The sequence below is a fragment of the Haliaeetus leucocephalus genome, unplaced genomic scaffold (assembly GCF_000737465.1).
Source record: "Haliaeetus leucocephalus isolate CR32 unplaced genomic scaffold, Haliaeetus_leucocephalus-4.0 Scaffold1, whole genome shotgun sequence".
NCBI lineage: Eukaryota > Metazoa > Chordata > Aves > Accipitriformes > Accipitridae > Haliaeetus > Haliaeetus leucocephalus.
Window position 1 is genome coordinate 10708009 of NW_010972437.1, and position 12394 is coordinate 10720402.

At 36.6% G+C, this 12394-nt stretch overlaps 1 protein-coding gene across 5 annotated transcripts in view; it reads left to right on the top strand.

Moving 5' to 3' along the window:
- The window catches only part of ATF2 (activating transcription factor 2), a 53934-nt gene that overhangs the window by 330 nt on the left and 41210 nt on the right, over window positions 1-12394 (top strand). For 3 of the 5 annotated variants that reach the window (XM_010566358.1, XM_010566381.1, XM_010566389.1), the window contains exons 2-4: window positions 3495-3530; window positions 9410-9478; window positions 10120-10189. In XM_010566358.1, the coding sequence (XP_010564660.1) occupies window positions 10142-10189 (48 nt within the window). In that variant the 5' untranslated portion in view covers window positions 3495-3530; window positions 9410-9478; window positions 10120-10141. Of the gene's footprint in view, window positions 1-3494; window positions 3531-3887; window positions 3948-9409; window positions 9479-10119; window positions 10190-12394 lie in introns of all 5 variants that reach the window. The other 2 variants (XM_010566366.1, XM_010566373.1) reach the window with 2 other exon arrangements.

A 12394-nucleotide genomic window follows, 5' to 3' on the forward strand; every position in this document is an offset into this window, starting at 1 on the left:
CTGCAGCTGCCCGCGCCCCCCATCCGGAAGAGGGCCGCCCCGCGGGGGCATCGCCGGCCCCGGCCTGGCCCGCGGCGGGGGGTGAAAGGCAGGGGGGAAGGCGGGAGGAAGGGGGCAGGCAGGCCTGGCCTTTTTGCCTCATCTCAGCTCCAAGGAGGCCTCTCTCCGCATCCATCTTCTGCTCTGAAGAGAGATCTTGGTCCGGGCGCGGTGCCGGTGCGGAGGGCACCGAGAGGGGTACGGTTTGGGGGCGGGGGGGGGGTAAGAACAGCTTTTCTGCATCAGAGGGAGGTGTTGGCCTGCCTGGGATCTGGCCACGGACGTGGACCTTCTGGACCAGTTGCCCTCTTGACTTTGCCTGTTATTGTGCATTATGCCTCTCGAGTTGCCTTAATAAAAGGCCTCTGAGGCTTTCACGTGAAAAAACACATCGCAGACCCTCAAGCAGTGATGGCTGCAGGGTGTTTTAGGCACAGATGTTTTATGCCACAATACAACTTCATGTTTGGAGTTAGGAGATATGCGTGCTGCCATGTTGCTTCTGCAGTTGTATTCATTCTACAATCTTTTTGCATCCCTATTCTTAGAGTTAGATCCATGAGTATGTTTCCATGCCCCATCCATGTGCTGTGTGTCACTCGTTTGCTTTTCATTACGTTGCTTTCTCCCAATGATGTTTATCTTCAAATACTGATACTGTCACCTGTTTCCTTGCAGTAGAATGAGAAATTCTAATAAAGCTGGAAATTCTGAATCATCTGCTACTTTCCAAATAGCGACCCTGAATATGGCCAAAGTGTATTTTCTTTTCCACTTTTTAAAATAATAGTTTGGATTTTTTTTTTCTTGTCATATTCTGCTCATGGCAGTGAATGTCCTGTCCCAATCTCTTGCTGAATGTAAAGCTAGATAGAGTTAATAAAAACAAATGTTGCTGAAGTTAAGGTCATAATACTGCTAGGTCTGTCTTAGATGCTAAATTCAGCACTAGCTGGTAGGATGAGGAGGACCCTTCCTTGTGGTCCCAGTCCTCCATAAGTGTTCTAGATGCAATTTCTTCAGCCTTCCACTGAAACATAAGTTACTGTCTATTAATGGACATCCAGTTGCAGACTTAATTTCAGAGGGACAAACTATAGTCAAGTTAGGCATTCACTTGAATTCTTTTAAATTCCACGTTCCAGAATCCAAATCAGAAAGTTGTCTTATTAAGAAACAAAATCATAGCTTTGTCAGGGACTGTTTGTTATATAATGCATCAAAAGAAATGTGAAATAATAGAAAAAACTTGATGTGTGCATGGAGTGAAGTAGCTTTTTTTAAAATCCATTATGAGTTTATGTTTTAATACTGATATTGCATGCTAATACTTAATCAACTAGTTGAGCCTTTGATCTTCACAGTGTAGATGGTATTTCTATCCTGATTTGAACTCTAGAAATATGAATGTGTTTGGTATGTCTTTTTCCAGAAACTTCTAGAGTATGCAGCATCTAACGTAAGGTGCTTTCAGGTCTTAAATTTGATCATACATAATTTTATAAATAATGTTTTCATGCTACTTCTGTTTTGTGACGAAGTGTTGAGCGACCTGAAAAGTTATACTCTTTTGAATCTTTTTTAATTAAATTTTGGGTGTATCTAGTGCCTAAAATTCCTTTTCTGTCATCAGCTATTCTTTTTTTTCCTTCCACTATTAATTAAACTTAGAAATGCACATTTTTTGCTCTGAGAAGCTTTACTAACTTTAAAAATGTATATGTTATGTCCAATCTCAACATTTTTTATGGTTTCTTAAAATCTTGAATTTCTGTATAAAAATAATGCATTAACTGTTTTCAAAGGGCCAAGCATGATTCAATACTATTAACTTCTTTGGAATAACGAATAGATTTCAAGTTATCATTGTCCTTCTGCATAACTTAACTACATTTGTTTCAAATCAATCATGTGCATTCTAAGGTGGCATTGGATATAGTTAGTGATACAAATATGAGTTGATATTTAATAACTGTGCAATAAATATTTTTTTTTTTTAAAGTTTATGCTGTACTGTTTCCAACTTTGTTCTGTGTCAGTTTCAGTTCAGCCTGAGAACTTTTCCATTAGCTTCAGTTCAGATAGGAGCTTCACTTCAGTAAGTTATTCCAAGCAATCTAGTATGTTTCCCTTTCTAGGTGGATGCCAGTGGTCATTTATATTATTACTTAGAGGAAGGAAAAAGATCATTCTGTTTTAATGGCTATTGGGAATCCTGTAGTGGGATATTTATGATATATTTAAAGATTTTTTTAAATTACTTTCTTAATTATTGTATTCAATGTTACACTTCAGGGATGCAGTCTGAAAAAATGTAAAACTGAAGTAACTTTTTGTTAAGATTTTTTTTTTAATTTGTTGAAATAATGTAGCAAAAGGAGATTGGATTTCTAATGGTTGTTCGGTTGATGGACAATATTAAGATGTTCAAACCTAGAGAAGTGAGCTGGAGAATATATCTCTAAGTAAATTGTGGTGGAATATTGGTGGAATTGGTGGAATATTAACCCCTGTGTATTTCTTCTCTGAGGTTCATTGGCCTTTCACTTATCTACAAGAGCTGTATTCACACAGCATGAATTTCCAGTAAGTCAAAGAAAGATCAAGGCACCTCTGAAAAATACTTAAGCTGGGGGTAGATTTAGGAGCTGCCATATTCAGCCAACAGGAAGCGTTAGGCCTAAGGACCTTTCTTTATTCCATTAGTGCTCTCTGTTTACCAGAAGTGTACCTTCATGTCAAAAAAGCCTGCTCCTTCAGCAAAGCTAAAGTGACTTAATTGCTTTGTTTCTGTACATGTGACTATCTGTCCAGCTGGCTTTCTTGTTCTTATTTGAACTTGTTAAGTCAATTGTCCTCACTTCTTGCATCTTTTCTTCTTTGTCCAGATGCTCTACCCTTTACAGAATCTTAGACAAACCATGGAAGGTAGGGAATTAACTTCAGACATCAGTTACAAGCAGTTAACTAATGACATCAACAAAAAAAAGTGCCCAACATTTGACTTCTTTAAAGAAAAAGTCTGAGCATTATGCTGCAGGCATTACATTCTTCCTTATTCTTCCCCAGAACTCTCTGAAACAGATCATGTGTCTTCTAGGAAACAGCACAACCATTCTATTAAGCAGTGAAGTGTGAAGAAGGAGTTCCCATTTTCCTGTTCACCAGTTTTGAGGTTTACAACTTTTAAATATTCTGGACTATGGCTTATAGTTTTCTTGCAGAATCTACTGAGCTACTTTCTGGTGATCCCACTTTCTTTATGAGGAGGAATGTTTTTATTTTTCAATTTTTTTCTCCTCCATTCTCTTCATCATTCAGTTTTCTTTTTTAGGGATGCTAAATTCTGTGGCATTATACAAATAGAGCCAGTCAGAACACTTTTGAAACTGGACTGTAATGGTCAAGTATTAATTACACTGCTTTTGCTTCACCTTTCTTCTTTTGCTTTACAGGAAACTGAAAAAAACCAGCTGTTCCAGTCCCTCCAGGTAAGTGGAACAATGATTTTTTTTTTCTTTTAAAAAACAAATTTTTATTTTATATATTTATATTACTTCTTTTTAAGTGGTGTTTTCAACATACTAACTTCTGATTTTTACTGAAAGCAAAACTTGCAAATCTGCCTCTATAGAAAATTGTGGAAATAAAGATAGGCTCAAATGTGGGAGGTGATTAAAATTTATGCTGTGCAGTGCTGTATGCAAGTACTGAAAGTATAAAGGGTGCCCTGTTCATTTTGATTTGCGTTAATTTGTTTAGTTGCATGAGAAAGCTATCTCTCTTAATTTTGAAGTGTTTAAATTTGGAAAACAAAAATAGTTCTTTTTTTTTCTCCTCATCTAAAGAAGCATGTCTGTTAAAATTCTTGTATGGAGCCAAGCAAAACACTAAATTCAGCTCTTCAGGTAACCATTAAGAATGTTATTCTTTACTGTGGCAAATATATTCAGTCCACTTTACTTTGGAAAAAGTACGCACCTCAAGTAGAACTCTTAAAAGTTGATAAAGGCTTGAAATTTTGACCTTGCCCTTTTATGTTTCAGTTTCCCATTATAAAATGAAGCTTTAAAGTAAAATCTTAAAAATCTTATACTACCTAAAGCAATTACACACTATGGTGAGATCTACAGAAAAGCTTATGAAGAGTTAATAATTTTGTATACTGTACGGGTTTGTAACTTGCAGTAGAAAGGGGCACAATCCCAGATCAAATGTAAAGAATAAAGGAAATGTTGAATAGACACAATCGGTCTTGAGGAAATGCAAACATCCGTAGGAAAATACATCACTGATACTGTAACTTAAGCACTTTGCAATGTATAGACCCAGGGGAGCCTTGATGCTGATGGACTACTATAATTCTGATTTGTCTCAATGGTTTAATACAGTTTTTGTCCAACTTTTTTTTTTTTTCAAACCAGTATGTACAGATGTTTCTTGAGTTGGAGCCACGTGCAAGTGGTCAGTCTAGCTGCAAAACTTGGGTTTGCATCACATGTAAGCAGTAGTAGATAAATTGGCTACTACTGTAGCTGGCAGACTGTCAGATTGTCCTCTATGGACTGTCAAGTTTAGGGGGGTGACACACTTGTGAGAGTGTACATCTCTTCTTGCTTGCTGGCCAGTAGAGGAATGCTGACGTTGAAAAGTTTTAAGGTTTTCCTTTTTTTTTTTTTTTATTGGTATTTTTATAGTTGTCTGTCTTTTCTGTGTTCAGTTCAGGCTGTTTCCTTCCATGCTGTTTGTGTCAGACCTGACGTTACAGGAAGGCAGTCTCTGTATTGCTACTGTGCTTAGAATAGGTTATCACAGGGTAAGACTGCACAGGCCGTGAGCAGGTCAGTGCATAGAGGTCTTTTGGCATACAGCATGCTTTATACAGGTAAAGTGTTCAGAGACTTTAGCTACAAGTCTGATGAATCTTTACTAGGTACGTGTGAAGAATGATTTTTCTCAGCACATTTGGAGAGGTTTTTGCAAGGATTATCAATATGTATATATTTTTAAACAGCCATTTAAATGTTTAGTAGAAAAAAAATTTGAAACAAGATGTCAGTTGTGTTTTCCATGCTCCTGTATGTAGGGATTGAGAGAAAACAGAAGAACCTTTAACAGTAAAATAAGCCAACAAGACATTGCTTAAATCAGTGTGTGTTTCTATTCTTTCACAAATTGTCTACAGGAAGGTATTTTAGAAGCAAGCCTCAGAGTATGTAGTAATAGTTTCCAGAAAGTGTACCTAAGATGTTTAATTAAGTCTTATAAAAATATACAAATAATTGTTGAAGCTATTTTTGTAGCACATTTAGATAAACATTAGTGTGATGTTTTATAGAAACATCTTTATTTTTTAAATAAGTACACTGTCCTAAATATTAGTAAATTGCTTGCAAACCTGTTTCTATTTCTCTGTATTATATATATTTTAAACACATATATATACTTATTTATATATTTTACTGTACAGTTGGGTTTCCAAAAATGATAAAAGACATTTATGACATTTTAAGTAGGCATGATATGGAAGTATTTTACCTTTGTGTTGAAAGTATGGAGCAAACACCAAAAAAGTGAGATTACTTTCTGATTTAAGTACCAAAGTTGATTATACTGCTGAGATTATTTCATGGTTTTCCCATGTTCAGCTCTGATCCTGTTTCTCAGTGTAACTCAAAAGAATTCTATGTATGGGTTTCTTTATGCTACTGAAAGGAATTTAGGATTGGAAGGTTTACAGAATAAAGTTGCAGTTCAGTGGACTGGTAGTAAGAATCATTTCACTGGACTGTTCAGTTTATCTGAAGAGATAAGTTAAGGCTAGAGTTTCACATTCAGATTGGATTGCTTCAGGAACCATCTTTTTTCTATGGGACGAGGTGTTTGCTGTTGCATGGATAACAATCCAAGGTGGCTATAATTCATCTCTAGCGATTGGCTTAGTTTACATACTTCATTTCTCATTTGGTCGGGTGAGTAACATTTTTGTCAAGATGGTGTTTAAGTTGCTATTTTGGTTTTCAGGGGAGGAGTATTTACTAAATTTTTTTTACTGTGATATTCTCTCTTAGAGCAGTCAATCTCCAATAGCCTTTTGAAATCAGAGTGGCAATCACAAACTTCTTTTCTGAAAATTGGCCTTCTGTGTGTTAGTCTTGTTATTCCTGTCAGGCAATAAACAATCCAGAAAGAAAAGAGGAGGCAAAGGATGGGGTTTGTTTGTTTGTTTTCCCTAGCAGCAGCAGTTTCAGTTGTTGGGCTGTAAAGTTAACCATGCTGTTGTCTTCTAAAGCTGTGAGAATGTTACCCAAGTTTGGATTGTCTTTTGCTGTTGTTGACCTCTGTTTCTAGCTACGTCTTTATGGTATACTTCAAATTTCAGAGTTATCTTGGATTGCTGAGAATTTTGTCCACTCAAATTTTGAATATTTCCAAGGATGGAGATGCCACAGCCCCACTGGGCAACCTGTTCCAGTGTTCAGCTGCCCTCACTGTGTGGTTTTTTCTTTGTTTTTAATCCCTGACCCCCTTATACTTGCTCTTAACCTTCTTGGTGTGGCTTGTGAATGTTGCAGCTCATCCTTTTGTTGTACTCTACCTAGAGTCTGGATCTGTCTTCTCTATAACAATACATTAGGTAGTGTAAGACAGCAAGTAGATCCTTCCTTAGCTTTCCTTCTCCATGCTGAACAAATTTTGCTTCGTGATACTCCTCCTGTATGTAATAGTCCAGCCTCCTAACTATTTTGTTGGGGCCCCTGCTGATTTCTTTCCAGTTTGTCATCTGTCTTGAGGGGCTCAAAATGGGACACAGCACTCCAGCTGTAGCCTCATGAGTGCCAGATAACGGAGAGTAATCACTTCCCTTCATCTGCTTGCTATGCTCTTGGTAATTCAGCCCAGTAGGCTGTTAGCTTTCATTGCTGTAAGTGACATTGTGCTGAATCGTGTTCAGTTTGTTGTCCACCAGGAGTTACAGGTTCTGCCCCAAACCTGCTTGACAGCCAGCTGGCCCTCAGCCTGCACTGTTGCATGGAGTTACTTTGTTCTAGGTGCAAGCTTTGCATTTGTCTTTGTAATAGGTAAATACAATCCTTATGAATTTGGCTACAGTAACGAATGCGAGCCCTTTGTTTCCCCATCCTGTCAGATCCAGTTTCTGTTTAGATTTATGATGTCCGAAGTCTTGCTGGAATGCATGAGTGAACTTCTTTTCTCTTTTAAGTGCAAAAATTTCAGTGCTTCAAGATACTTTTTTTTTTCCTCAGATATTAGCTGGAATCCCTTTACAAGGCATTACCTCACAAAATTCCTTGTGGCCTGCAGTCAAATAATATTATAAAGATCAGGAAATGAATTTATCTCCAACTTTTTTTCCAGTAAGTTTGCCAGGAGGACAATACTTTTTTTCTTTTTCACAAGGATTGATTTTTAGTGTATAAATCAGGCATTCAGAATTCACAGGCATCACAAACCAAAACATGGAATCAGGTAATGACTTCATATGCAGATACGTGTTTTGGTAATATTCCTTTAAAAGAGAAAATGAGCAGACTTGAAAATTTGATCTTTACAGCTTATGACCTAAGAAAAATACTAACAGTATCGATGGAGTAGATTTTTATGGCTGATACTATGCACTTGTCAAAGACTGACAACAAGGTGTAGTAACAGAGTGGAAAAAATGCCCTACATGCACTTTTGTTAATCAAACTCTTCATCCTTTGGATAAAAAAAAAAAAGAGTTGTTTCTTGCACCTTCAGACATTTCTGATGTAACTTCTGCTCATAGTATGTATCTGTGTGTGTATATTGTAGCCATATATAACTATATGTTGCCCCATGATCAAGATTTAACAAAGCAAATTCCTTTTGAGATCTAAAGGAGACTGACTCTGTTAGTTTTGAACCTGCATTTTAAAAAAATCTGACTGTTGTGTAGCTGAACAAGGATAATAAGCTCACAAGATAGCTTTTAAGTGTCCAGATAATAAAAGGATGTAATCCTACAGCTTCATTGGTAAGGACCTTATTTTCTACCGTGAAGCCTTAGTCATGAGCATTCAGACTTGCCCATAACCTTGTTAATCCTCTTGATTGGTGACAGTACCAAGTTCATAGTTTGAACAGTTCAAGAAATATTTCATCCCTTCAGAAACTTGAGACAGGTTATGAACTCTTTGCAAAGAACAGCAGAACAATCTCCATCCCTGATTTGCTTTGGCATCCTTCCTTCAGGACATAACTGTTTCCACAAGTTGTCAGTGCCAAAGGCTCTAAAGTTTCTGGCAGCCATTCATCTCTTCTTGGCTTGTGATCTCAGCTCAGTATTCTCGTTCTGTTGAATGTATATATTTCAAAGTGACACTTTGGAATCTCCTCCACTCCACGTTTTGCTTCTTTGCTTATTGGTGCCCAACACCAAGGACACTGGGATCTCCTTCTTGCAGTAATATCCAAAAAGTCTATACAGTAGTTTTTTTACTGTACAGTTACAGGCAAAAGGATCAGGTAGTGTGTTCCCTACAGATCTCTGAGGTATTAAGTCTTAAATTATTTGCTTACGCTTACTTGATCTGTCTTGTGCCTAGTGCTAAGTGGTGTACTAGAAGTATACATTCTTAGGATGATTAGACACTTTCAGAAGCATTGTAGCTTTTCATGACCAGCCTGCTGGGGGAGAGATGGATTTATTCTGCTCATGATCTTTAATCATAAAGACATCTTTATTCATCTTTATTTGCTTCATCAAGCTAAGCAGTGTTCAGAACTAACATTGTTAGATCTCCATACAAATACTCATATTTAAAGATGAATGTGTTTCCTCCAGGGTAAAGCCACAGATGGGTTGAGAGTGCTTGTCATCTCCTGGCTAATAAGCTAATTTGGTATATTCAACTCCCCCACCACCCCTCATTACTTGACCTTAAAATGAGGTAACTTAGAGTGTTGAGATTAGTTACCACTATTGGGTTTAGTGATGTGACAACAATATCTTGATTTTATATGTTCATTGTACCAGAACTTTATTATTTTTTGTCATTGATGTCACAACATCCACATACTAGTTTTATGCTTTGTCCAGCACACGCTGGCTCAATCCTGTCTGTGTCCCTCTTTCGCTCCCTGAAGCAGAGTGATACTACCTTGCTATGTTTGTTCTGTGCTTGCAGGATGAGAGAGTAGAAGCATATCTTTCTGTCTGAGAGAAAGTGTAACTAATTAGAGCATGTATGGAAGTAAACCATTTCTTTGAAAAGCTGTTGTGTTTCATGGGTGAATTGTGGGCATTATATCATTTATCTTTACAAAATCATGTATTCCTACATGTTTAACATGCATAATAATTAATATCTTCTTTCAATTACAGTTCATTGCCATGAAAAGGAGGATATGATAGTTTGCCCTATGAAACAGGTTTATAAGTGAAATCTGGCAGGTATGTGTATTAGTAAGTGTGGCGAGTATGTAAAACAGCACAAAACATAATTAATATCTATTATGTCTTAAACATTTTTAGCCTGTTGGTAATTTAGTTGTACAGCTGAAACGTTACTAAAGTACATGTTTTTGTAGTTTAATTTGTAACAATTTACATAAAGGGCTATCTGCTAACTTATCTTTAAAGATGAGCTGTAAAGATTATGAAAAGGCTAAGGAATCAACCACTTTTTCTCATTTGTTGGCACTGTGTCCTTGACTACTTGGGATTGTCTGCTGCTCTTTGTTCTTTTCTTAATTGTAGGAATTGGATCATTATTACAATGTATTTTTATTTCAGTAACAAGTTGTCTTACTATATTTTCAGATACTTTTGCAAGTAGTCATGTTAAGTACAAATACTTGCCTTTCCGATTGAGACGTGTGTTCAAAACCTGCTATGTCTCTACTGGGATTTTGTGTACCTTCCTGACAGAGCTTGGAATGCAGACTCTGTTGAATCCTGGGTATTCAGATTCTTAGTTTAGCCTGAAGGCAGAAATTCTTGCCCATGGAATATTAAGATATCCTGTGGATGTTAATGTATTGCTAATTTGTTGCAATATTTGTAAAATCTGTTCCATTCTCATTTCAATACAGGTAGCACAACGACCTGTGGAATATGAGTGATGACAAACCCTTTTTATGCACTGCCCCTGGATGTGGCCAGGTAATGGTCTGACTTGAAGTTATTAGCATTGATGAACGTAAAAGTGATATGTATTTCTAGGTATTGAAGAAAGGGGGATTTATGATAATTGGTAGAAAGTATCTATGTTTTGTTGAAAAGCAGATGACAGCCAGAATTTCTAGCATTTTGTGTGTTTATTCAGAAAATGCTATCCATAGAAGAAAAAAACTAATTAAATTACTCTTTCCGAGCTGAAAGTAATTTCATTTGTTAGCCCTGCTTTATTTGCTTTCATTAAAAAAAAAAAAAAAAAATCAAGAAACATCCTACTTTACATCAGGTAACCTATATTTTTCAGAATATTTCAATGTTAGTGGGGAGCTCATTGTGGAGCTTGCTTGTCACTAATCTTCACAACTATGGTGACTGCAAATATTTAATGGCATAACTTTTTATGTATATTTTTGTATATAGGAAGATGCTAACAGTATGCATGCCGCAAAATATATTTCAATTCCTATTGTAGTTTTAATGTATTCTATTAAATAGCATTAGTAGATAAAGAGCTGAATGTGAGCAGAAAAGTAAAAATACTGAGTGTTTTAGCAAATGGTTGCTTAAAAGGAAGCTGTCTTAACCCTTTAATTTAGTAACCTGAAAATAAATTAATTTGCATTATCTGCTTCATGAGATGGACATCCTTGCATCCTTTATATAGAATTAATTTCTTAAGCAAGCTGATTTTTTTCATTGTATTATCTCTGCTGCGTTTATATAGAATTGATTTCTTAAGCTGTATTTTTACATTATATTAGTGCACTTGGATTTATTTGGATTTTGACTTCAAAATATGTTCATTTTTATTCTGAAAACTTGGTTTTATGATGAATGACAGCGTTAATGTTATGTTAATGGAGCCTTCTGTATTTAAAGTGGGAAAGGACTAAGATTTCTTATGATGTCTAACATGTTCAGAGACATCAAAAGTAACAGAAGAGGACTGCCTTCTCCTAATCAACATGTTTTTCCCCATCCTATTTGAATCTCATTTCAATGTAAGCTCTGTCAGAAGTGTTTGGCAACTAAATCTCATAGAAGATGCATCATGGGGCTACAGCAGTCCTTGATTCCAGTGAAGGAGAAGTGAGAAGTTCATGTCCTGAAAATGGGCAAGGCTTCTCCAGATGCCAGCTCATACTATAGAATACAGAGAGGGAGTCAGGATCTGGAGATCCTATTCCCTCTGAAGGAGCCTGTCCATCACATAGTGGGGACAGAAAGATGTACTTAAGTCTCTTAGTGTGATAGAACACCAAAGTTCCTGGCTTAATGCTGTATCTAGAGATAAGGCACAGGAGCTATGGAGAGCTGGCCATTTGGAACCCTTGGCAACAGAGCTCTAACAAAAAAAGTGCCTGGCCTGTATCGACCTGTCTTTCAGTGATCCTGCATTTTTAATTTCCCTCTCAGCTCCCCATATACATGTCCTTTCTCACAGAAATATTCTGGATGACTGAGGTCAACTAAGCTTTCTGTATTGTTTTCTGAGAGACAACACTTGGTGTGTATCTGTTACAAGATACAAGTGGAATGACTTAAATTACTGAGGAATAATCAGAAACATAATTTGGGATTCAAATGTTCACAAAGAAAAGAACTTGAGTATTTTGTAAAATGTGTTCCTTTTAGGAAACCTGCATCTTGGGAAACATTTTCTTATATTATCTCAGTTGGAAAACTTTACTCACAACTACAGATGCATAGCAAATTTCAAGATAGTAAAAGTAAGATTGTCTTTTTACAGCACTTACTTTTTCTGCTTACTGCTTTTTTTTAAAGAAGGTACCCCAGATTTTGGGGGAAGTATGCACAAAACTGGCATAATTCTGAAAACTTGAGAGATTTTTAAAATGCAATAAGTTTAGTTCATTCACAGCTTCTCAGTTGTCTGACATTGTTCCAGTGTTTCCCACTCTATCTGCCTCTTATTTTATGTAGTAAATGGTCAGGGGCAGGAGCTGTGCTTTATTTTATTTTTATGCTATTAAATACAGTGAAGTCTGTGTTTGTGATTACAGGTCAATTTTCATTATTGTGATAATACACACAATACAGAAATCAAATAGTGGTAATCAATTACTAAACATTGTCAAGATCCATTAGTGTAGCAAATGGCTGTTTGCTAACAGTTGATGAAGTCTGCAGCACTCTGAAATTTTATCTTGGACTTTTGATGAATGCAGG